We start from the raw sequence: 26,380 nt of genomic DNA on the forward strand, positions 1-26,380 counted from the left end.
GTCACTTTCACTCTGAGCCTCTTCTTGCCTTTGGTCAAGGAAGGAGCTGCCCTCTGAGTCTGTTGGTATTTGGGGTAGGGAGGGGGCACAGCCATGGACCATCGGCAGATGCAGAAGATCAGCCTTGGGGTGAGTGAGTGAGGGGTCCATGGGGTGGGATGGAAGTGGGGGGGGGGGACTGGTTGAGATCCACTGGGAGTCCACTCCCATTCCAGAATCTTGCAGGGAGAGATGGAGATGGAGGGTGAACCCTTCCAAAGAGATCTGATGATGGGGTAAAGAGGTTTTGACCAGGGAGGGAGGGAGAGAGGTGAAAGAGATGAAGGCTCCCAAAGTGAATTAACCAATGTTTCTATGGTTGATGGGAAGGCAGGCAGGCAGGGTGTGAGCATTGCACTGTTAATGCTCCAGAACTGGCACTTTCGACTTCAATCTTGCAGCTGCTGTAAGGCCAGCTTCTTTCTATAGTGGGCTTTGCCCTTAGAAAATGCCCTTCCTTGGAGGTCTTTAAGCAGAGGCTGGATGGCCATCTGTCAGGGATGCTTTGATTGAGAGTTCCTGCATAGCAGAATGGGGTTGCACTGGATGGCCCTTGGGGTCTCTTCCAACTTTATGATTCTATGATTCTATGATTAAAATCCAGGCTCAAGTCTCCACTGCGTCATGAAACTCATCCAATTACCATGGTGGGCCAGCAACAGTCTACCTCGCAGGGTCGTTGTGCGGGGAAGGAAAGCCATGCATGCCACTTGTAGCTCATTGGAAAAAGTGGGAAGATATGAATGAAACTCCAAAACATTGGAGTGAGGCACGTACATGCCTCTGACTACAAGCTGCTCCTATATGTAGCAGAATATATACAGTATGTGTATATTCTGCTACGTTCAAGACAAGCTTGTAGTCAGAGGGGCGTTCTGCAAGAAAATTCAGCAACATTTATTGATTTTTTTTCCATTATCAAAATCGTTTCTTTCCCCCTTTTGCAGAGGAAACGCTGAGGTTGGGAGACTGCCTTGCCCATTTCTAGACAGGGAGGCCACATCTGAGATGGGACTTGTGTGGCTTCTAAGTCTCTACCTACTAGGTCACACTGCCTTAACCAAAAGTAAGGAACCTGTGGATGTTGGACTCCGTGCTTCAGGAAGCCCTAGGTAGTGTGGCCAGTGGTCAGGGATAATGGGAGTTTTAGTTCAACAACTTCTAGAGGGCCTGGGTTCCCCATTCCTCCCTTACACTAATGGAATGAGGTGAGATCACACTCCATGTACTTCAGCCAAGGTTGTGTCTATGCAGACAGTGCACTAAACAGCAGACATTCTGCATTGAGAAAAGTCTGGCTTCCAAGGCCTTCCAATTATTCCAATGTTGAATTATTTAAAAAATGGCAGTTTATATGTCTTTTTCAAAAAAAATCATAATTGAATAATGATGGAGAAGGAACCAAGGAAGGTTTTTAAAGTATTATTCTGAAACATACCTCTTTTTATTTGTGTAATGACCCACTTTTCCTTTTTTGTGTATGTGGAGGCTGTGGCTTCACTCTGGTCATCTTATGTGCCACAAACCTATCATAGGGTTTTCTTGGCAAGATTTGTTCAGAGGAGGTTTGCCATTGCCTTCCCTTGAGGCTGAGAGAGTGTGACTTGCCCAGGGTCACCCATTGCGTTTCCACAGCTGAACGGAATCAAACCCTTATCTCCAGAGTCATCGTCCAACATTCAAACCACTGTGCTACATGGCGTCACTAGGGTTGGTATTACCATAATGCATGGCCTCACCCTGCCTCCATTGACCCTCCCCATCTACCACACCATACAAAAGCTTTAGTAATATTTTTTGGACTAATGTTATTCATCCATCATAATTCTCTTATATCATTGAATATTATGGTAATAATTGTGACATAAACAACTAGCAACATTAAAACTACAGTGGGCCCTTGTTATCTGTTGGGGTTTGGTTCCAGCCCCCCCCCCCCCCGCTAAATACATAACAAAATCCATAGATACTCAAGTCCCATTAAAGACAGTGGTATAGCAAAATAGTGTCCCTTATACAGAATGGAAAATCAAGGTTTGCTATTTGGAATTTATACTTTTGGGGAATATTTTCAAACCGTGGATGCTTGAATCAGTGGGTTAAAAAATCCGTTGATAGGAAGGACTACCTGAATCCCTTTAAATTACAATATCATATGTAGACTTTAAATGTATTTACATGTACAGAATTTCAATTGGTTAAAGTTAAAATTGGTTAAGATGTGATCTTTTAAAGGAAATTTTTAAATAATTAAAAATTAATTTAAAAAAATTAAACATTATATTAATTTTTTAAATTTTATATATTTTTTAAACTGGGGGCCTCTCCGTTCTCCTCCCACAGAGTCTCTTGTCCTACTCAGACCATCTCTTCGGCATTTTAAAAGGACACAGGTGAATGCTACAGCCCATTTTTGCCAAAAGGCAGGTGTTTGGGGAGCAGTGGTGTCACCCCACCTGAGGATGCCACCTGGTGCAGTCCGAACCCCCTGAACCCTATAGCGATGCCCCTAAAAATGTATTAATTTTTCAAATGGCTGTAGCAATTCAAATTATGTTAACAATACACTCAGTGTTATACATGTGTGTGTGTGTACACACAGTTAAATTAAATACAGGTGCTGAGGAGATAATTGTTGTCTAAAGTTATTTTAATTTGTTGTTTTATTGAATGTTAACATGTACTAATATGCATTATATTTAATTATTTTTGTAGAATGTATGCTATAAGCAGTTTTATTTTATCTATTTTAATTGATTGTATCTACAGCACTGTGTAAATTTACAGTGCTATATAAATAGTATGGAAAAACACTGAGTTTAGGGGAAAATTAAGCTAAAAAAACTATAATTTTATTTAGAACAATATGTTAAATACTAAAATAAGGGCTAAAACCTGCTGTGAGGCTTATTCTGGCTTGTAAGCCACACTTAGTGAGTTAATAGGCAAAACTGGGCTTGGAAACTGCAATTCCCAAAATAATTCAAAACTTTAACAATTCCTCTGCGTCTCACACCTTGTATGGAAATGAGTACACACAATATTATTATAGTTCCAGAGTGCACAGACAGAGGCTTGGATGGAAAGGGATATACAGTATGCCCAAAATAGATAAAAGTGTACAAAAGATTCAAACAAAGACCATAATAGGCAAAACTGGGCTTAGAAACTGCAATTCCCAAAATGATACAAAACTATAACAATTCCTCTGCGTCTCACACCTTGTATGGAAATGAGTACACACAATATTATTATAGTTGCAGAGTGCACAAACAGAGGCTTGGATGGAAAGGGATATACAGTATGCCCAAAATGAATAAAAGTATACAAAAGATTCAAAAAAAGACCAGACGCGTTTCGACAATTGTCTTCATCAGTGGTCCAAAGAACTGTGGGAATAAAATAAGTAAAAATCAAACACTGTACTGACATAAAGAAGACCATATAGCTAGAAAATGGTAAATGTATAGGTACCTACTTAAGCCACCTTGTAAGGTAGAGCATGTGGGAACCACCTGTCCTTTTGGTAAGTGGAAGGTCAACTCAGACCTTGTGCTGTGCCTGAAAAATTTAGGCAAAATTTGATAAAATATACTAACGGAGTTTGTCAATCCTGTGAACAATAGAGTGTATACCTTGAATGATCTGTTTACCTGCAATACCAAAGGAGTGATCTATGCCATCCAATGCCCTTGCGACCTTCTATACATCGGGATGACGACTCGCAGCGTAAAAACAAGGATATCAGAGCACAGGAGCTGCATTAGGAACAGAAGGATGACCGCACCAATGGTTGAACATTTTACTCTTTGCAACCACTCGGACACGGATATCAGGTTTTGGACAATAGAAAGGGTCCCGGGAACTGGATTACAGCTTGAAAGAAAACTCCGGCGCAGGGAATTGTTTTGGATGTACACACTACAGACACTGAAACCGCATGGTCTGAATGACAACTGCAATTGGTTGGCTGTTCTATAAGTATTTCAAATGTTTGCCTTCCTTTTTTTTGTTAATTATGGCAGGGACTGTTATTACTTACAGGATCGCATCCACTGCAGAATGATTTTTGATGAGATCTAACAGGTGTATTAGTTTTGGGTTGCAAAAGGATTTAAATTTTCCCTTTGCATAACAGCATCAGAGCTGACAAGTATTTGTGGGACACCCCAGCCTAGGTGAGTTGGAAAGCAATTGGCTTTACACAAAACAGCTTTTATTGCAATCTATATTTTATCAAATTTTGCCTAAATTTTTCAGGCACAGCACAAGGTCTGAGTTGACCTTCCACTTACCAAAAGGACAGGTGGTTCCCACATGCTCTACCTTACAAGGTGGCTTAAGTAGGTACCTATACATTTACCATTTTCTAGCTATATGGTCTTCTTTATGTCAGTACAGTGTTTGATTTTTACTTATTTTATTCCCACAGTTCTTTGGACCACTGATGAAGACAATTGTCGAAACGCGTCTGGTCTTTTTTTGAATCTTTTGTATACTTTTATTCATTTTGGGCATACTGTATATCCCTTTCCATCCAAGCCTCTGTTTGTGCACTCTGCAACTATAATAATATTGTGTGTACTCATTTCCATACAAGGTGTGAGACGCAGAGGAATTGTTATAGTTTTGTATCATTTTGGGAATTGCAGTTTCTAAGCCCAGTTTTGCCTATTATGGTCTTTGTTTGAATCTTTTGTACACTTTTATCTATTTTGGGCATACTGTATATCCCTTTCCATCCAAGCCTCTGTCTGTGCACTCTGGAACTATAATAATATTGTGTGTACTCATTTCCATACAAGGTGTGAGACGCAGAGGAATTGTTAAAGTTTTGTATTATTTTGGGAATTGCAGTTTCCAAGCCCAGTTTTGCCTATTAACTCACTAAGTGTGGCTTACAAGCCAGAATAAGCCTCACAGCAGGTTTTAGCCCTTATTTTAGTATTTAACATATTGTTCTAAATAAAATTATAGTTTTTTTAGCTTAATTTTCCCCTAAACTCAGTGTTTTTCCATTTGCTTCTTCGTTTAGGGTATCACCTCCCAGCTTCTTCTATATAAATAGTAATAATAACACAAATAGAACACAAAGATAGCAACAGTGATATAATTAAAATGAAAAAATGACCTGACTAATACTGGTGATCCATGTGGTGTAGTAATTAGACTCAAACTAAAGTGTGATGGCTTCAAATCCCTGCTCAGTCAATGAGTCTCACTGGGTGACCTGGGCCCTGCCATTCTGTCCCAGCCTAACCAGCCTCACAGGGTTGTTGTGAGGATAAAGTGGAAGAGGATGGTCAGAAATGCTGTTCTCAGCTCTTTAAGAAAACAAGCTATGGAGTGAAATGATGGGATATGAATAAATAGAAGAGCACAAAAATACAGTCAGACCTCCATATCCATAGATTCTTCTTCCGTGGATTCAGCCATCCACACCTTGAATATGTTTTTAAATATATATATTCCAAAAAGCAAACCTTGATTTTGCCATTTTATATAAGGGACACCATTTTATTAACCCATTGTATTTAATGATACTTGAGCATCCATGGATTTGGATATCCATGGCGAGGGGGGGGGGCGGTCCTGGAACTAAAACCCAGCAGATACCAGGGGCCCACTGGACCAAATATAGCCTATGCAATGCAAAGCCAATTTTGGAACAAGGCTGACCCTGACATTAGGTAAAGTGATATGACTTGGTCAGGCTGGGGAAGGGAGGCCACAATGACACCCCTAAAGTTTTTCTTCCTGTCTTCTCTGGCTATTGCTCTTTGTTGGAAGATGCCACACAATCTATCTTGCATTCCAAAACTGCCTTGAGGTGAAGTAAGAATTAATAGCCCCTTTGTGTACTAATTGTTGGTAGAAAGCGGGATATAAATAAAGAGTACCTGTATAGTAAGAGGGATGCAGTGGCTTAGTGGTTAAGATGCCAGTTCTAATGATTGGAAGATTGGAAAGTTGGCAGTTCGAGGCCCAAGTGCTGCATCACTACTCCCAGCTTCTGCCAACCTAACAGTTTGAAATCATGCAAATGCAAGTAGATAGATAGGTAACACCGTTCCTTGCAGCCATGCTGGCCACCTGGCCACTGGAGTAGTCCTCGGACAACGCTGGCTCTTCAGCTTAGTAATACAGATGAACACCTCCAGTTGGTTACAACTAGGCATTCATGTCAAGGGACTACCTTACCTTTACCTTTACCTGTATGATAATGATAAATATTATCCAATCCATCCGCCTTCTAAATGGGGAATCGGAGATGCCATCTTGTCCTTCACCTCAGGCAGCAAAAGGTCTTCCACTGGTCCTTGCTAGGAATATTTTTTTAAAATGTGTTTGCCAACTACCACAGAGGCCCTCAGAAAGCAGAGAAGGCCAATCTTCCAGGGAAGCCATTAATAAAAAGGGACAACTGTGTGGTTGAGAGAGAGTTTTTCAGTTCCCCAGGCCCCAGGCTGTTTCAGCTTCTCCAAGGACAGGCAAAGGGAGATCCCCAGAAGTTGTGGGACTGTAACTCCCAGCATTCCTCAATAATAATAATAATAATAGTTTTATTTCTTTCCTGCCTCTCCTCGAGGCTCAAAGTAGGGGTACAACATGTTAAAATACAAAACACAATTAAAAAAGAAAACACATAGAACCAACAGTTAAATATACAATACTATAAAACCATTAAAATACACTCCTATAAGCACATTCTTTGAGATATACCAATTAAAAAGTCATAGGAGTGACCCTAGTGGCTATCCTGGCTAGGGCTGCTAAGGAGCACAACCCAACAATATAGAGAAATGTCAGTACTTCAAATTGAGTTTAGAAAGGAGCCAGCATCCAGTGAAGGCATTTCAGAACTAGTGAGAGGCATTCTCCTCGTTCCCAGCCAGCACCTGCATTTTAAAATCAACAACACTTCTGGGAAGTTTTCCAAAACAACTCCATGCACAAGACGTTGTGTAGCATTCTCACCAGGAGGATGCCATGGTATGTATCAGTGAGACGTGGCTGTCTCTCTTCAGAAGGGGCTGCAACTGGTGCACCAGCCAAAACTGGCAAACAGGGACTATACTGTGGAAGTCACTTGCACCTCTGGTGAGAAAGATGGATCAAATGTGTCTCCATCCCCTGTGATATCTTCACAAATAGACACAGTGAGGTGACAGCCAGAGGCTTGTTCCCACTACGATTTAAAGCGAATTGCTGGTCAATTTATATGACCATCATTCCCACTGTGAAACTGGTTCCGATTGTACTTTGGTTGATTTTTGTCACAATAAAGTGAGGCAAATGCAAAAAACCTGTTTTTTTCAGACACCAGTTTCCTAGTGGTTCTTTTGAAAAGAATCGATTCCGAAGCATGTTCAACAAGTGGGAACGGCGGATCTGAATCGCATCATTCTGGAGGAGAGGGACTAATGGCAGAAGGGTGTTTACCATCCCTCCTCAGTTTTTGGTAGATCCACCATTCCCTCCCCCTCTCAGCTCTGCCTTTGTGCTTGTGGTGTGACCTATGGTTTTGTTTTTTTAAAAAGTAATAAAATCGATAGATGATTTGATTCATTGATTTTGCAACTACTTGCAATCATTGAGGCAAGTAGTTGCAAAACAATTGAATCGAATCTTCTATCAATTTATTTTATATATGGTGCAAACTAGTGGGGATGACAATCATGCCAAAAAAGAAGTGATTACAAGGGTATGATGAAAAGATCCACTTTTGTAGTGGGAATGAATGACAGACCATTTAGAATCGATTTACCAACACGGAGCGAAGGCAAATCCCAAACCAGTTAAAATGTAAGTGGGATTGAGCCCAGGAATAGCGGAAGCTGAGGAGCAGGGAAGGTAAATTATTGGAGGACAGAGTAATGCAAACACACATACCTTTTCTAAAGTTGTCAGAATGAAAATTGGAGAGGGCTCCTCTACATTTAAGAGTTGTATTGAAAAAGGAATTTCAACTGGTGTTGCTCATTATCCCATTGCATGACAAGCAACAGGACTGAAATTCCCTTTTCTACACAATCATTTACAATACAGGAGCCCTCTCCAGTTTTCACTTGTCAGCTAGGCCTGGCTTGCCTGTCTCCCTCAGGTAGCCTTTGTGGCAGCAGAAGATGATGTCAAGATTCAGCTATCATTTTGCATCCTAACATACTATTTATTTGTTAAGTCAAAGGCTTTCATGATCGGCATCTATAGCTTTTTATGGTTTTTTCAGGCTATGTGGCCATGTTCTAGCAGAGTTTCTTCCTGACATTTCGCCAGCATCTGTGGCTGGCATCTTCATATTTATTTATTTAAGACATTTGTCTATAGCCTCTCAACCCACCAAGGGGTAAAAACAGTTAAAACATCCAATACATGAACACATCTAAAACTGGACTGAAACGCCTAATTAAAAATAAGTTTAAAACCCCAGAACTCTGAATGACATTCCACATGAGCTTCATGTAGAATGGCAAGTGTGTGCCAACTTCTCCTTTGCCTCAGACAGCTGAATATCTTGGGTCTGCCCTGTTCAAGTTGCTCATACACCCCTCTTTCCCCCACCTGGCACCTTCCTTGTGGATTTCGCACTGTTTCTTAACTCCATTAGGTGCTGTATGGAGCTGGACAGAGGGTCTGTAACTGTTTTGTATAAATATTACCATAACGAATTACGATCAAGCTGTTTAAATACAGTCTTTGGTCCTACAGATTAGGCTCCTGTACCTGGATGGATCTGTATAGCTATATTATAAAATTAAACAGAATGGACCTCTCCTCTCTCCCATTCACCCCACCTGAGTTATGCTTTATGGAGGTGATTTTTCACAGATGTTGAACTCCATCCACTTGTGGAGAAACCAAAGTTCAGTGGGAAAGCACCTGCTTTGTATGCTTTGTATACAGAAAGTCCATAGTTCAGTCTCCAGCAGGGGCATCTCTGAGTGCCTTATGCTGCAAGGAAAGAGTGGGCTCCTGCCCCAATTGGTTTGCCAGGCTTCAGGGGCTGTCCCTGGGTTGTCATCTTTTGTGGGTCACCTTCAAACAGAAGATGAGGAGCAAATACCCAGTTTTTTACTATCTCTGGCCCAAACATGCCATAGTATTTCTCATTTTTATATATGGATATAAAAGTTGGACAGTGAAGAAAGCTGACAAGTGAAAAAAACATGAACTCATTTGATACGTGGGTCAAGAAGAATTATAGAATCATAATAGCTGGAAGAGACCACAAGGGCCATCCAATCCAACCCCCTGCCATGCAGGAACTCTCAGTCAAAACATACCCAACATATGGCCATTCAGCCTCTGTTTAAAGACCTCCAAAGAAGAAGAGTCCACCACTCTCCAAGGAAGTGTGCTCCACTGTCAACCAGCCCTTATTGTCAGGAAGTTCCTCCTGATGTTGAGGTGGAATCTCTTCTGTGGTCCCCAGTCCATCAAATAGACAAGTAGTTGGATCCCAGAGCCAATTAAGCTTGATCTCTCTCTAGGGAGCCAAAATGATTAAACTAAGGCTAATTTACACATCATGCGATGAGATGACTCAATGGAAGACAATACAGTCGAACTTTGGTATCTGCAGGGGATCTGTTCCACACACACACACACCTCAGATACCAAAAAACCCGAGGCCCCACTGTAATGCTTAATAAAATGGGAAATGAGGAAAGACACATTACAAGTAGATTGATTCAATCAAGGAAGCCACAGCCCCGAGTTTGCAAGACCTGATCAGGACCATCAGGATCTCTTGGAGGTTTCTCATTCTCATTGACAGCAAAGAAGAACAACAAAACTCAGTGCAGGGCCATGGGGTGCACACATTTCTGTCCAAAGTATGCAACCTCTCTTAGATAGTGCCTCATGATTCTTGGTGACATTCTTCTGTTCCCCCTGACCTTGTTGGAGCACAACTCCCATCATCCCTGACCATTGTAGCTCCCATGGTTCAGGGGAAGGAAGACTGTAGGCTTGGCAGAATCTACTTCCTTTTTCACCAGAATCTTGAGTTCCCCAATAGGACCCAAGTTCAAAATACAAGCTCAAGATCAAGGGAATGGCAGGTGGAGGTTCCACCTAGCAGATGTTCAGCCTGTCTTTTCAGTTCCAGAAACTGGGTTGTCACAAATGTCTTTTCATACACAGAGGTCTGCTCTGGTTTTCTACCAAATATATTTTGTTCATCAGCAAATTTAGACAGAAATGTGTTTGATTGTGTTTAAACCTGCTGGAAGACCTTGCAGATCTATTGCAAATTGCTTGAAGATCTACTGAGATCTTAGATCTACATATACCTCAGGCTCTGGAACTCCCTCCCTAGAGAGGCCATTCCTGCTTTCCTTTTGGTGACAGATAAAAACATTTTCATACCGCCAGGCTTTCTCACTCTGGCATGGGTGCTGTAAGAGTTTTATAAGAGTTTTTAAATTTGAATAAGTAATGTGAAGTTGAAGGCTTTCATGGCCGGCATCCATGTTTTTTTTTGTGCCAGCCATTTTGATGCTGGCGAAACATCAGGAAGAAACTCTTCTAGAACATGGCCACATAGCCTGAAAAAACCACAAAAAACTATGAATAAGTAATGTTTTTAACTTTTTGAATTTTTTGAATTTGTTTTTTAACAAAGTTTTAAAACTTTGCATTTTTAATGTTTTGTATTGTTTTTAACTTGGACTATTTTAAATTTTGTTAGCCACCTTGAGTCCCAGTATTGGGAGGAAGACAGGATATAAATAAATCTTCTTCCTATTCCTCTCCTTCTCCTTCTCCTCCTTTTTCTTCTTCCATAGTCTCCAAATTGCTCACCCATTTTAGAAATTAAGCAGAAGCCAACATAAGTTTGTGTGTATTAATTTCTTTGTGTTCTAAACAAGTATCGTGCCAGATGTTTGTTTATATACATTGCAGATTCATTTGAGCAAGAGCAATTGTCTTTGTCTACAAATAACTGAGAGCTTCCTCCCATTTCTTTCCCCTTGCAGACAACCATCATGGCTGTGGAGTTTGACGGAGGTGTTGTGGTGGGCTCTGACTCACGAGTCTCTGCAGGGTAAGGGCTTTCTGTGAATTTTTCTGTCTCTCTAATATCTGAATATTAGAAGGATGGGATGTCATACATTTAGTCACCCCTTCATTCATGGTGGAGGGATCACAGTGGAAAATGTACCAGTGAATACCCACAGTAACAGCAATTGTGGTGGAGTGGTTTGGCTGCCAGACTAGATTTCTGGATATCAGGGTTTGAATCTATGGTTGGCCATGGAAACTCACTGGGTGACCCTGGACAAGTTACACTCTCAGCCTCAGAGGAAGACAGACAAACCTCTGAATAAATCTTACCAGTAAAACCCATAGGTAGGTTTACCAGAAATTGAAAATGACTTGCAGGCATACAATAACAATGACTTATGGGGTCACATTGCCTAAAGAAGGAAAAACCTTACCTTCTACTACAAAGTGAAGACAGTGTGTCTTTAGAAGCACTGTTGCCCAGTGCCTTCTGAAAGTAAAGCAAGGCTGGTGGCAAGAACAGAGCATTTTCAGTGATGGCACCTCAGCTGTGAAATAGTGTCCCCAGAGAGGCTCGTCTGGGCCCTTCTTTATGATTCTTTTGGCATCAGATAAAGAGTGCTTTTATTCCATTAAAAATAGATTTAAATGAATGATTTGGTGAATTGTGGTATGCTTTCTGGATTAAGCTAGAGGGTGTCTGGTGCTGATCCTAATATTCTAGCTCCCTGTTTCATTTGGAGTCAAACTGAGGATTTCAAAGTCTTGCTGTACTGTCTCCAGGGAGTCCGTGGTGAACCGGGTCTTCAACAAGCTCGAGCCCCTCCATCACCGGATCTACTGCGCACTCTCTGGGTCGGCAGCTGATGCCCAGGCAATTGCAGACATGGTGAACTACCAGCTGGAGCTCCACAGGTGAGGATGGGCAGGGAGCAGTGCAGGTGGGCATGGGCAGACTCTGGTCCTGGCTGTGGCCACAACCACCCAGGAAGCCACACAGCAGAGAGAAGTAGTCATGTGTAATAAAAACAACCACAACTTGTGTGTCACTTCAAAAGAGTACAGTTGTTGTGGTATGAGCTTTCATGGCAAGAGACCACATTGCCAGGTGTGAAAGAGAGTAGATGTACTGAGAACAAAAAGGGAAAAGAGATACAAGTAGAATATAAAGTGAGTGTATTCTATGAGTATGCACAGCATAAACTGATATAAGACCTATTCAGTATGAATGTGGCCCGTGTATGACCACAAATGAATCTGCAATGTAAGTAAATAAAGTACAAATAAACATATAAAAAACACAATACCTTTTTGCAATGAGCAAACCACCCCACTCTCCATTGAGGCCAAGATCTGCAATGTCAAATTTATTAATTAATTCCAACTCAATGGCTTCAGGTGGAGTCTTCTTTTAAGAACATTTTCTTTGGGACAGTGTGAGTTATAGGTCTGCTATGGAATTTCGTGGGAGTCTGAAATGCAACCATAAGCCTAGGAATGTTTCCCAACCCCCAGAGCAGAGAGGGCCAGTTTTGGAGTCTGACTGTGACTGTCATAGAGATGAGGTGAGAAAGACAAAATTGTGTTCTGCTCCAGAAGGGAGGAATGGAGCCAGCAGATTCAAGTTACAAGAAGGGAATTTTTGATTAAATGTTAAGAACGATTCCCAGATAGTGCAAGCTGTCCGACAGTGGAACAGGTGGCTTTGGAAAGTGCTGGGCTGTCTTTTGGTGGACATTTTAAAACAAACGCTGTATGACTATTTATCAAGACATCATGTATGAGCAGAAGGTTGGACTAGATTATCTTTGAGGTATCCCTGTGATTCTATGGGAATTTGTTTTACTGGTCAACCTGACATTTATAACAAGGATAGGCAAATATTTTGGTATTGCAGCTCCCAGCTTTACTCACCATTGACTATGCTGGTGAAGGCTGCTGGGGCTTATAGTCCAACAACAGCTGGATGGCACACAGTTCCTACCCCTTATTTATAGAATGAAAGTTACCATGTAGCTCTGACCAAATTAAGAATTCATCCCAGATTCATTAAGAGGTTTTTTTTTAAATTTGGGAAACACAGAAGTTCTTACCCAAAATATACATTCTTAATGAACACAACAAAATAAATCATTCCTAACAAAATTGTGAGAAATAGACGCAATTGGAATCTTTTTACCTCATGCTTGCCCCTATGCCTTTAATGGCAAGATATTACTAGCATGGCATTTGATGGCAGGAAAGCTGAAGATAGGCAGAAAAAAATAAAATGACTTTCCTTCACCTTGAATAGTTAGGTGACAAAGACATTTCAGCAGGAACAGCCTTCGTGAGAAATCTATTGTTCTCCAAAACTATTAAAGAACTTTGTTCCTTTATGCACCTGGCATTCCAGCACTGAATTGTGCAGGCTAGGGCCATTCATCTGCAAGACTGCAAGTGATGGGTTAGGACCCACTACTGGGTTACAGCCTGAGCGAACGTGGGATGCAACAGTACCAGCAACACTATGAAAAGGTAGGTTAGAAACAACTAAGAAGTAGATCCTCAGATCTAGTTTGGATCAAAAGTGGATCTGAAAAAGCTGAAGACTAGACTTTTAAAATAGAAAGTTTTTAAAGTATGGGCTAAGGTATTGCATTGTTATAAGATGTTTTAAACACTTTTTAAACTGTATTTTATTCTTTTAACAAGCAATCCATTTTAATATTATAATAATGTAATTGTATTTTAATATATTACTTTAGTATGCTTTTAATTGTACTGTTCTTTTAATATTGTGAGGTTCTCTGGGTCTCAGTTTTGGGATAAAGAGCGAGATACAAATGAATATAATATCAGTATGGTAGTAGTAGTACAGTTGGCCCGCCACAAATTTCGGCTTTGGCATTTGTGGACTTGATTATTTGCGGTTTTGATTCATATGTTCTGTCCAGGAATCTCTAGGTCCTCCAGCGCAACTCTGACAGATGTTGACCATAGAGTTGTGCTGGAGAACCTAGATGTTCATAGAGAAAACACTTCTCTGGGCATTAGTAGGTCCTCCAGCATAATCCTATAATCAGTCTCTGGCAGATGTTGACCATAGAGTTGCACTAAAGGACCTGGAGATTCCTAGAGAAGACTTCTCTCAGGCAAAAAGAATACTATTTTTTTATTTGCAGTTTTTCCACATTCATTGGGGTCGTTTGCCCTTAACCTCAGCAAATGTGGAGGGAGCACTGTAGTAGTAAGCTACAGGGACATCACTAGGGGTGAGAGGGGTGCTGACCACACCAGGTGGCCTGGCTGGTGGAGGGAGACAGCCTTAGTTACCCCACTAAGGGCTCATTCCCACTTACATTTAAATTGGTGTGTGATTAGCCTTTGCTCTGTGTTGGTAAACCGATTCCAAAAGATCCATCGTTCCCACTATGAAAGCAGATCTTTTCATTATCCCCTTGTAATCGCTTCTTTTTTGGCACAGTTGTCATCCCCATGAGTTTGCGCCACTTCAAAATGCACGTCAATCATCTCTGTGTCATCAGTGACGTAAGCAGCAACCTGGACAGCCCAGCTTGAGATATATATAGATATAGATATAGATATAGATAATAGACAATTTGATTGATTGATTGATTGATTTTGCAGCTACTTTCAATCAGTGAGGCAAGTCCTAGTGATGCCACTGTTAAACCAGACCATATTTTTCCCTCCACAGCTGATAACTCTAAGGGCAGCCCTCAAGAAAGGCGAACAAATAAAAGGGGAACCAAGCACTAATGCAGATGCAACTGGAGAGGGAAAGTTTGGTTCTGGAGAGACTTTTTTCACTGGTGAAGCAGCGCCCTCTGGTGGCCACAGTGGAACAGGACGCTTCTCTTTTATCGCCTGATTTCCCAGAAAAGGCAGTGCCCCATCTAGCTTGGCTGTTTATGAATGTGTTATTGTCGGTTGTTAGATAAAGGGCTCACGTGGTTCTTGTCGTGGAAGTGGAACTGGGAATTCTCCAATCTGCAACAAAAGATGCCCTTGGCACTGGCTGGCAAGATCAGGAGCACAGTCTTTCTGAGCCGAGCCCAGTTTACCATGATTTTTATCTCCAGATCTATTGCCGTACGGCCTTTTGCTTTGCCCAGGTCTGCTGTTTTTAAGTCACATTGCCTTTCGGATACATTTTCAATGTTATCATACATCTACTCGTAAATACGTCCCAACTGAGTTCAATAGGACACAGGCTGCATATGCACTGTAGTAGAAATAATCCAGCTCAACACCACTTTAATTGCCATGGGTCAGTACTATGGAATTCTGGGATCTGAAATGTGGTGTAACACCAGAGAGAAGGCTATATGTTTCATAAAACTACAATTCCTGGAATTCCATAGTGCCTTGCCATTGAAGATGTGACAAACTGGAGTCAGCGTGGCATAGTGGTTAGACCATGACTCTGGGAGATCAGTGTTTGAATCAGCCATGAAACCCACTGAGTGACCTTGAACAAGTCACATTCTCTCGGCCTCAGTGGATGGCAATGGCAAAATCCCTCTGAAGAAATCTGCCAAGAAAATGCCATGATACCGTAGGTCCGCCATAGAGTCAGTATAAGTTGGAAATGACTCAAAGGTGCACAGCAGCAACAAACGGGATTATTTCTACAGTGTGGATGTAGCCAGTAAACATGAAATAGAATTTTAGGCCTAATCGTAGTGGCCTAGGAGGTGGCGCATTCTCTCTCAGGGTCCAGCCAACGAAGGCTGCCTGCTGCCATTTCTCTTGCCCACCGTCCTTGTCCTGAGAGAAAAGATGGTGGCTTCCACTTTGGTCAAGGCAGGGACACATTCATATTTCTTGACTTTGGGCCTTGGGGCACTAAGCAATGTTTCCTCTTACTTGTGCAGAGTGTTTTAGTATTTTAAAAACGGTTTGACATTCATAGTGACGTTGTTGTATACAGATAACTGTTATACCCATTTTACAGAAGCAGTCCTAGGCTGCTGCCGCAATGCAGAATTAATGCAATTTGACACCGCTTTAACTGCCATGGCTCCATCCGAGAGAATCCTGGGTTTTGTAGTTCGTGGCTGTACCTCAACTCCCTGACAGAGAAGGTGGAATGTCTTAAAAACTACAAATCCCAGAATTCCACAGGATGGATCCATGACTGTTAAAGTGGTGCCAAACTACATTAATGTTGCAGTGTAGAGGCAGCAGAAGCTGTTTCAAATCTCCTCAGAAACACAAGTGAGAGATTCCTGTACAAATCAATGGAGGGAGCCACGATTCCAAAGTACTTGTGTGATTAAGTAGTTATTAATAGTCCATCCCAGTCTATCAATGTTCTCCCAAATATGAATACAGGAATACATACCCTCCAACTGTCCTGATTTGGCAGCGACAGACCTGATTAAACCTCTGTCACTTTTACAGATACTTTTAAAATGCCCTAGTTCTCTCTCCTCCTTCCCTCTTTGGTTCTCATCTTTTGTCAGTTGTTGCAGACTGAGTTCTTAGTCCAGAAGTAGTTTGTACTCCGCTCAGCAGAGGGGATAAGAGCAGGCAGAATCTTGCCCTTCCCTGTAGCCTCAGGCAAAAGCAAAGTGCTGCTGCATCTCCTGGCTTGTGTGTTCTCCCATTTGAATGTTTTTTGTCATCATGACCACACTCTGATGATCCTTGGCCATGCGCATCTTAGCTTTCATCTGTTAGAAGGTATGGGAATATTCCCCCTAAGCTGCTCACTGATGACTGGGAATGCTAACTAGCTATTGAGGGACAAGGAACACAAATTATGAGGGAGGAGAGATAGAACAAACCCACACTAACTACTCTTGTTTTGGGTTTTGTAAAAGTTTGCTTCCTTTGCTGCCCTATATCAAAACTGACAAATGTTTCATTTTTGCCTCCTGGGCAGTTTGGACATGGATGAGTCCCCCCTGGTCTTGGCTGCAGCCACATTGATGAAAAATATCAGCTACAAATACAAAGAGGAGCTCTCGGCTCACTTGATGGTGGCAGGATGGGACCCCAGGAAAGGTGGGCAGGTGAGTCTGGGAGCAGAGGAGTCAAATCCCAACACGCACCCCTGTTCCAGGAGAAGCTTTACTGGGAATAAAGCAATGTAGCAGGTGGTCGTCTCTTCTTGGGCTGAGAGTCAAGATCCCCGTGCCTGGCTAATAGGTCCCCTGGGCATTAGAGCTGCCAGACTGAGAACTGGCGTCAGCTCATATCCCTGGAACGGTTGTGTATCATGTCTTGTGTAACAAGCAGCACCTACTGAAATTCTGTCTTCTGCACAACCATTAAAGGGAGAGGAGCTCTCCCCAATTTTCACTCTAGCAACACCATAGAATAGCGCAGAAGTGAACAAAGAAAAGTGGAGTGACCCATCTCCCATCCCAGTTGTACCACTCCTCTGGTCGACTCTTAGCCAGAAGTCTTTTCCTAGCCTTGAACAGCCAAGCTAATGTAAAATGATCTACCTGGACCTTCTAGACACACATGAACCCTTACTATATACCTGTTGCTGCTGTGTGCCTGCAAGTCGTTTCCCACTTATGGCAATGCTAAGGTGAACCAGTGTGGCGTAGTGGTTTGAGTGCTGAGTGCGTAGCAGTTTGAGGGTTTCCATGGCTCAGTGGGGATTTTCACATTCAAACACACAACCCAGTATGCCATGCTGGCTCTCTCATAAGGAATAATCATTCTTTTCTGCTATTCTCCATCCCAACAGGTCTATGGGACACTAGGAGGGATGCTCACCCGACAGCCCTTTGCCATTGGGGGATCTGGGAGCACCTATATTTATGGTTACGTTGACTCTGCCTACAAACCTGGGATGGACCAAGAAGAATGTCTACAATTCACCAAAAATTGTGAGATGATTGGTGGTGTCCATTTCGAGGGTGGTGCATGATGCAAAACTGATTTGGTCAATTCTTTGGCGGCCAGAGTAAAAGCAAATGTTGTTTGCCTTCAAATTGTTTCTGGCTTAATGTTGACCCTAAGGTGAATCTACCACAGGGTTTTCTTGGCAAGATTTCTTCAAAAGAGATTTGTCATTGCCTTCTTTGTAGGCTGAGAGAGTGTGACTTGTCCAAGGCCACTCAGTGGATTTCCGTGCCAAGTCTCCTGAAGTCCAACACTTAAATCACTACATAAAACAGGCTTTTATGAAAGCAAATACTGAAAGCTAAGAAGCCAAATTGTTTCCTTTCTGTACTGTCCTTGTTGATTCGGAATAAGGCTCTACTAGTTCAGGAAACTTTGAATTCCAATTTGTTACATCCCAGTTATGAATTTTGTATTGTGTAGACATTAATAGTCTGCCTATATAGACCATTAATAGAAAATGTATGAAAATTCTGTTATAATTCAGAGGCTGAATTCAGAGACATCTGAGAAAGCTGACCAAGTGTACAAAAGCTTATGCTACAATTTATTTTGCAGAGTTAGTCTCAAAGGTGCTACAAGATACCTTTTAATTCAGAGGTTGACACATGTGTACCAAGGCTTGCAATTTTTTGCCCATATTCAGGGTGGAAAGAACATGAGATTTTTAAAAATCAGAATGTGTGAGCAGTCTTTTGAATACTTAAACATCTGGGGCTGAATTGCTGTGTATTCTATCAAGTTGGGGCTGAAATAGAGATCTAATTTTTAAAAGAGATTCCTCTCCATCATTAACACCAAATTACTGGCAGATACGGCATGGTCCTTTCCATGCTGGGAATACTTGCATGTATTGAATGGACAGTAAAAACAGAAATGTTAATTTAATTTCATTTCATTTCAAAAATACTTTATCAAAATTTGCCAACTTCATAATATTCAAGAATTTGTGATTTAATAAGTTAAATCTGGGGGAACTCAAAGCTGACATTTCCCCCCATGTTCCGTTCCTTTTTATGGGTCTGTGGCATTTATCTTTTGAGGGCACGGCTTTTAACCAAACCTCAGCAATTGTCTTTCATGAGACAGAACAGAGGATGTGGTAATGTTCACTTGTTACAGTAGCTCAGGGCAGGGCAGACAGGATGTGGCAGTTCCTTTTAAAAATATAGACTTTTTAATCTCACATCCTTTGTTTAGTGGCTGATTTTGCTTGTTTTTCCCCCTTTCCAGCTATTGCCTTGGCCATGGTCCGGGACGGTTCCAGCGGAGGTGTCATTTACCTTGTCACCATCACCAAAGATGGTGTCAAGGAAGAAGTGGTTGTGGGGGAGAACATCCCCAAATTCTATGATGAATGAATTTGTTTTCCTTCCTGTTTTTAATCCAATAAATGTGACAAGAGTAAAACTGTCTCTCTTTGTGAGGGCCATTGGAGCAGAGGGGATGATGCACACCAATGTTAATCTGTTTGAGCAATATCATTGTCATCAACATGCCACACTGTAATCAAAGGGAGAGTTTGTGTCATGTGTCCAGTCCTCACCTTTTCTGAGGTGTAAGAAATAGTTCCTTGCCTGTCTCTTAACTTCCTTTGTTTATGCATAGCCAATTTTTATCAAGCATTCAGAAGTTATTGCAGATTCAGCCCAATGTGGGTAGGGATAGGAATACCCTAGAGCAGACACTTGTAATGCTATCTCAGACATCTGCTTTGCGTCCGATAGTGGCATAATGATGATATTCATATTCTGGGCTAGAATCCTATTACTTCTCTTCATCTAGACACTATACTTTTATTGATGCAGCCTAAAATCGCATTGGCCTTTTTAGCTGCCGCATCACACTGTTGAATCATGTTCATCTTGTGGTCTACTTGGACTCCTAGATCCCTTTCACATGTAGTTTGAGAGTAAAATCAAAAAAGAAGAATTTAATAATATAATTTAATAATATAATTTCACATATAGAAGAAAAATAACTGAAAAGGGGATCACAGAAGGATTTACAAAGATTAAAATATTCTGAAATAAGAAAGTCCAGTAGAATGTTTTTTTATTTTATTTTTATTTTTTGGTTTCTTTCTTTGAGTTTTTTCCCTCTCTACTGTGTTTAGCTTGCTTTGTCTACATGTTTGTCTTTTTGTTATGTGTTAGTTTTTTTTGTTTTGTTTCTTGTGTTTGTTTGTTTGCCTTGTTTTGTTTTTTGTTTTTGCTTTGTATTTGTTTAGCTCCGTTGGTTTTCCCTTTCCCTCTCCTGTTTTCTCTCTTTTTTAAAAAAAATGAAAGGAATAAAGATTGAATACTGAATATTGATTACCAAAATAGAAAAGAATATAAAGGTTGATCAGGAAAAGGGATTTGTTTCGATCGTGAGATATTATGACAATATGTTGATTTCAGTTGATTTTGGTATGGTTTTTTTGTACATTTGTGTAATAAAAATAAAAATAATAAAAATAATAATAAAAGACATTACAAGGGGGACACATTGGCTTCAGGTAGCAGTAGGGAGGGGCTGGTAAGCTGCAACTTGTTGGCTTTGCTTGCAACATAGAAGAGCTATGAGTGCCTCTCAGAAACAGTCAGGGATGGATGCTCTACAGAGAGCAAGCAGGGGCAATCCTCATGTACCTTTGAGCAAGTGGCCCTCACTTAGAGGACAGACAGTTATGGGAACACAAATGCCACCCACTTGGGATGTTTTCCACACACACCTCCCACCTTCTGTATTGCTCTCAGAGCATCGGAGGGAAACTGGTGGAACTGCTTCTACCTCAGGTGGCAGAAAAGCTAAGGTCATCCACTGGCAGCCTTGCACCCTGGAAGACCATCACACCCCAACTAAGGGAAGCTTTCCAGCATTTGAGGACAGGATCCTGCCCAGCCCTAACTCAAGATTAGACCAAGGATTTCCATAGGCAAAACAAAAACACCCACCCACACCCAACTGAGTTACAGACAGCCTTCCTTCATGCAAGTGGAGAGCTTTAGCTGGTGAGACACTGGAATGGTCAGAAATCAGCAGGAAAATGGTAGGAAAACCACTGTGTCTGTATTTTCTTCAAGCCCTACCATGTTTTAGCAAAGATTGCCTGAAACCCTAGTTTCAATGGAGAATTTTCAGGGGGGAAAATATTATTTTTCCCACCTGGCTGTTTGGCCAATCCTAGTTATCCTTGGAAATCTGCTCATCAACAGTTCCTTTCATAAATACTTTCTTTAGTCCTTTTGCTGTAACATAAACCAGTTTGATGCCTGTTTTAGGGGCACTTACATTCCTTACATTCAATGTCTGCAAACTCTAAACATCCCCAGAAATAGTGTCACAGCATTCTTCACTGTGCTAAGAGGGGGGGAAACACACACAGCGAGAAAGAAAATGGACAGAAAATGGGACTCCTGTTCATTTATTTTGCTCAAATGGGTATTGTAGAAGAAAAGTAATTACATCCACTGTGTTCAAAGGAAAATTAAAATAGTGCAAGTATTGAGCAGTAAACAGACCTTTGAAGTCTAAAAACAGTAACGCAATTGAAAGCAGGAGCCCACATAATCAGAGCCATACATATGACAATCCTATATGCATTAACTTTGGAATAAGCCCAAATGAACTCAGTGGGAAGTCTTCCTGACATACACAGGATGGTGTTGTAAGGATTTACACTTTGGTGGACATGGTGCTGATAATTGTACATGGTTGTATCAAAACAGTGTAGAGAAAATATCTGTGTTTAAAAGATCTCAAGTACAGAAGCAATATAAACACTGAGAGGTTGACTAATTTGGCCACTGAATTCTCTCTCCCTGAACTTTTGGGGAATGAAACAACAAGTATCAGATGGATTGAAGACCTGCACTGAAAGATATAGCTGGCAAGTTCCATTTTTATCAATTAATTAGTTTGTTTATTAGGTTTCCCCCCGCATTTATGACATTTTTCTCTACTACTTGCAGCAGTTGGGAGATGTTGGAATGAGGACCTGGATGGAACAGAGTGACAAATGGCAGTCTTTCAAGACATCTAGATAGAGGTCAGCCTAGAGAGAGCTGTCCAGACAACCTCCACTGCCTAGTGGGAGAATTCAGCTGTGTTCTGCCTCCAATCCTTTCACCACCTTATCCTGAAGATGGCTAGAAACAGGCCTCAGTTATGGAACAAAAACAATGGCAGAGGTGGGGGAAGTGTGGCATGGCAAAAGTTTTTGGACTATGCTGCCCAGCAGGGACTATCGCAGAGTTGGAAGAGACACAAGGGTCACCTAGTTCAATAACTGCCAGTGCAGGAATCCACAGCTAAAGCACTCTTGAAACATGGCAATCCAAGCTCTGTTTAAAGAACTCCAGTTAAGGTCTTCCCTCTATGGTGAGAAATGATGGGAAGTGGAGCCCAACAACATCTAGAGGGCCAAACGTGCCCACCCTTGTTCTAGGAGAATATCAAAATAATAATAATAATATAATAATATTTATTTACTTATACCCTGCTCTTCAGCCAAAAGGTTATCAGAGGGGCTTACAAATTGTTAATTGGACATTTCCCTGCCCTCAGGCTTACAATCTAAAGAGACAAGACACAAAAGGAGAAGGGAATGGCAGTGGGGAAGGAGAAGGGGAAAAGTCCAGCAGATCTTCTCTCCCTCTGATGCCTGGACAAGGGCAGATGGACTGGAGGGAGGGCCCTTCTTATTATTCTGATTAGGTCCAATTAGGGAAGGCATTGGGCCTACCTCCTCTCTCCCTCAGAGGCCAGGATGGAGTCAGATGCCTTCTAGGATGGCTCAGTTTCTTTAGGGGAGGCCTGCTGGCATTGGGCCTACCTTCTCTTCCTCTCAGAGGCCAGGGGCCAGAGAGAGTAAATGGGAGAGTCTCTGCCTCAAAGTATCCATAGATCCAGGCCACAATGTTTAGAGGGACCCTGGAAGGTCAGTGGTGATGATCTCTTGAGGTTGAGAAGGAGGTGGAAATAGAAAGAAATTTGAGGAATATACAGTGAGCCCGTATGATATGTGGGCACCTTTTATGTGGCTTCTAGCTTACTCTAGAAGCTCAGTGCCATTTAATGAATGGCGTGCGCACCTGCGGCACTCACGTGCACAAGGCCCATTATCCTCAATGAGACTCGAGCATAGACGGAACTTGCCTTATCTGGCGGGGTCCGGAGCAGATCCCCCGCGCAAAGCAAGGACCACTGTATGAACAAATGCTGTACAAAATGCAAACAACTTGATGATTGACTGAAAGTAAAGGTTGGGGGGGAGGGAAGATAAGAAAAACATGTAAGAATTTGTGAATATTTATGTATTTTAATTGTATGTGTCAATAAAGATTTTTTTTTTTTAAAAAAAAATACTATCAATTTAAGTTAGTTAAATGTATTCTTTAGGGTCCCATACTTTACTCCTTTACTGCCAACCTAGCTGGGAAGCATCTATATGGATCTGTCCAAAGAGCTCTGTGACTTCCATCCTTCAGAATGACTAAACAGATCAGCAGCTGTGTTTATTATTATCTTTTTTTTTACAAAATGTTTCAACTTGGTTAAAAACCTGATTTTAGAAAAGGAGTAGTCACTTACTTGATGCTTTTTCATAGTCTCGCTTCTTTCGACATTTCTCTATAGAGACAGAAAACAGTAATCAGAGGTGGTTTCCCACCACCACCACCACCTCAAAGAGATCATGCAGTTTCACAGCCCTTCCCAATCTTAGGCATATTTACTCAGAACATAATCCACTGTGTCCAAGGAGGCTTATGGCCCCATTTACTGTAATATTGTATTTCAAATATTTATATCGTGGACCCTCCACATTGGCAGCCTTAACTTTTGCAGATTTGATTATTCATAGATTTGATTAATATGTTCTCTCAAATAATCTCTATGTCCTCCAGGACGACTCTGCTGGAAGTTGACCATAGAGTCACAATGGAAAACCTAGAGATTCCAAGAAAAACACTTCTCTAGGCATTTGTAGGTCTTCCAGCAAAATTCTATGGTTAACTTCTGGCAGATGTGGACCACAGAATTGCGCTTGTGGACCAAGATATTGCTAAGGAGATTTTCTCTCAGGTTAAAAAAGTAGTGTTTTTTAATTTGCAGCAAATGTAGAGGGCCCACACTAGTCTGTCAGGATAGAAACCATTGCAAAGCAGATTATAACATAATTAAAAACACAAAACAGATGATCAGACCATAAAACCAAAAACACACAATTAAAATGAAAAAGAAAATATAACAATTAAAATAATAAAGGCAACCAAAACCTTAACTTTAAAATACCAAAATTATTATCAAGTGCAATGTAGAACAAGTAACTTTACAAAGTCAGCATGGAGGAGGCCATACACACTCCCTAAGGGAAGACACTGCAAAGATGGGAAGCCATCAGAGAAAAGGCCCTGGACAAAGCATTCCTCAGTTTTTCAGAGTCCTTCCTAGTCAATCTAAAGCAGCCTATCGTCTATGTTCTGTAATTACAGCCTTTTTATGAAATAAAATGTATATATTTTCTTTCAGAAAACTGATATATTAGGATAACGCTTGGGAAGACATGCCCCTCCCCAATGTCTACTGGTGCTACAACCTATGGGGAGAAACTGAAAACATCAATCATAGAATCATTGAATCATTGAATAATAGAATGGGAAGAAACCACAAGGGTCTTTTAGTCCAACCCCCTGCCATGCAGGAACTCTCAATCAAAGCATCCTGACAGATGGCCATCCAGAGACGTTTCAGACAAAATTGGATCCCCAAATATAGGACAATAAAGATGAACCCATTTCCTACAATTAGGGATAGGAATCCTGCATCCCAGTCTAGACACTTCTGTTGTTAGACTAGAACTCTCTGCAGTCTCTGGGGATGAAATTTAGAACTAGCCATTTAACAATATATGGGAGTCCACGGGATTCCCAACCTTGGATTTGGGATCTTCAATGGAGTTTTGCCTAGAGAGAGCAGAGGAGTCAGGCTCAACCCTGGCCCCACAGCCAGGAATCTCCACAACAGAAAGAAATGTTCCTTACATACAGAAACACCTCTGTACAGAAATTTAGTCTGAATCAGTATGCAAAGGAACTTGTAGCACCTTTGAAACTGAAAGAAAGAAGTTGGTAGCATACGCTTTTGTAGACTTAAATCTTAAGGTGCAACAAGATCCCTTTATATATCAATATAAAGACCCACTGGGACTTCTACATAACTATGTCTATGGCCCAGGTGAAAATATAGACAGTTGATAAAATGACATTCAGCTGCCTTCCAGTCCTGGGAAATTTGGATTTCAGGACCCAGGCTTCATCTTTTAATCATCAAAAGATTATTTAATCTCAGACAAACCAGCTTCAACAACATATCAGGTGGGAGGGGATAATGGATTTAGTACTAATAGGGGTGCAATGTGGATAAATTAAAGATGGCATCCCAAGGGGACAGGGAAGCAACCTAAATAACCTTCCAAACCAAACAGTTTGGAAACAACCTAAATAGCTTTCAGGTACTTTCAAGTTTATGTTTAATATGTCCTATATGGGGAAACGACCTGGGAGTTTTATGGAGGAAAGGTGGTCTTTGCCAACAGCAGTCTCGAGAAGAACATACCACAAAACCAGACACATGACCCAGAAAACAGATTCACATGCACTTACTAATAAAGAAGGTGAGCCCAACTGCCAGCAACACAGCTACCATGACTCCCACGATGGCTCCCACAATAAGCCCCACATTGACTAAAAGGGAAGAAACACATGGCTGTTCAGACAAGCTCATCAGAAACCCTGAAATCCCTTCAGCAGAGACATGACTGACTGAATCTCTCAACAAGGCCCATGACCTTCTCTTGAAAGGACTCTCTCCCCACAAAGGCTTACCAGTAAACAGAATTACATGCTTCATAAAAACCATTTCATTTAAAAAGGCACAGAGAGCCCAGGATTGTGTGTATTATTTTAGTCTGTGTTCATGCAATCCAAAGGCAGCAATAAAACTAATTTTTGGCTCACTTCTGTCAAATAAGGGCCCTATTATTTTTGGACCTATTCCTTATGCCCCTCCAGTCCCTTACCACCAGTCTCTTCAAAAGCCAAGACCAGAGGTTTTCGCAGGCTGGCATGATCCACGTGGCACCGATAGAGGTCCCTCTCCTTGGAGTCAATCTCAGTGCTGAGCCAGGTATAGTATGTCCCATCAGAGTTGGGAGCGATATCCCTACGGAAGGTCTCATGATCCAAGTTCTCCTCTCCCTTCCTCCAGGTGGCTTCAATATCTTTGGGGTAGAAGCCATGGACCTGGTAGATCAGTGCTTCCTGGCCACCTCCAATTGCCTGGCGTGTGACCTTCCCCACAGGGGCCTCTGAAAGAAAAGAGTCAAGTGAGCATCAAGACATCTCTCAGAACCTTCAGAAGCAACAGCAGGAGGAAGGGGCTGCCTGGGTTAGTCCACTACTGCCCTTTATCCTGA

At 41.5% G+C, this 26,380-nt stretch overlaps 2 protein-coding genes across 5 annotated transcripts in view; one reads left to right on the forward strand and one right to left on the reverse strand.

Moving 5' to 3' along the window:
• LOC149320503 (proteasome subunit beta type-9-like) lies at positions 1-19,329 on the forward strand. Of its 2 annotated transcripts, XM_089502476.1 has the most exons (7): positions 29-129; positions 7,360-7,501; positions 11,022-11,089; positions 11,833-11,964; positions 16,943-17,072; positions 17,762-17,903; positions 19,153-19,329. In XM_089502476.1, exons 3-7 carry the CDS (start codon positions 11,031-11,033, stop codon positions 19,278-19,280), a joined length of 591 nt encoding a protein of 196 aa, XP_089358602.1. In that variant the 5' UTR covers positions 29-129; positions 7,360-7,501; positions 11,022-11,030; the 3' UTR covers positions 19,281-19,329. The 2 variants fall into 2 exon arrangements, with proteins under 2 accessions (XP_089358595.1, XP_089358602.1); XM_089502469.1 differs by lacking the exon at positions 7,360-7,501 and having other exon boundaries at positions 1-129.
• Positions 11,863-26,380, reverse strand: part of LOC149320504 (major histocompatibility complex class I-related protein 1-like) — a 22,413-nt gene continuing 7,895 nt past the window's right edge. The window contains exons 2-5 of one of the 3 annotated variants that reach the window (XM_089502380.1): positions 25,985-26,272; positions 25,569-25,649; positions 23,497-23,535; positions 11,863-12,178 (exon numbers count right to left, since the gene is read on the reverse strand). In XM_089502380.1, coding sequence (XP_089358506.1) covers positions 12,096-12,178; positions 23,497-23,535; positions 25,569-25,649; positions 25,985-26,272 — 491 coding nt within the window. In that variant the 3' untranslated portion in view covers positions 11,863-12,095. Of the gene's footprint in view, positions 12,179-22,817; positions 22,861-23,027; positions 23,156-23,496; positions 23,536-25,568; positions 25,650-25,984; positions 26,273-26,380 lie in introns of those variants that run through there. The other 2 variants (XM_089502387.1, XM_089502375.1) reach the window with 2 other exon arrangements.

Source organism: Sceloporus occidentalis, unplaced genomic scaffold, assembly GCF_023333645.1.
Source record: "Sceloporus occidentalis isolate IW3139 unplaced genomic scaffold, rSceOcc1.0.p SCAF_1, whole genome shotgun sequence".
Lineage (NCBI taxonomy): Eukaryota > Metazoa > Chordata > Lepidosauria > Squamata > Phrynosomatidae > Sceloporus > Sceloporus occidentalis.

Bases quoted from the DNA above. Each gene is read 5' to 3' on its own strand.
- LOC149320503 (XM_089502469.1), top strand. From the start codon at position 94: ATGGACCATCGGCAGATGCAGAAGATCAGCCTTGGG. The intron at 130-11,021 runs GTGAGTGAGTGA...TTCCCCTTGCAG, and splicing joins TGCAGAAGATCAGCCTTGGG to ACAACCATCATGGCTGTGGA. The intron at 17,073-17,761 runs GTGAGTCTGGGA...CCATCCCAACAG, and splicing joins ACCCCAGGAAAGGTGGGCAG to GTCTATGGGACACTAGGAGG.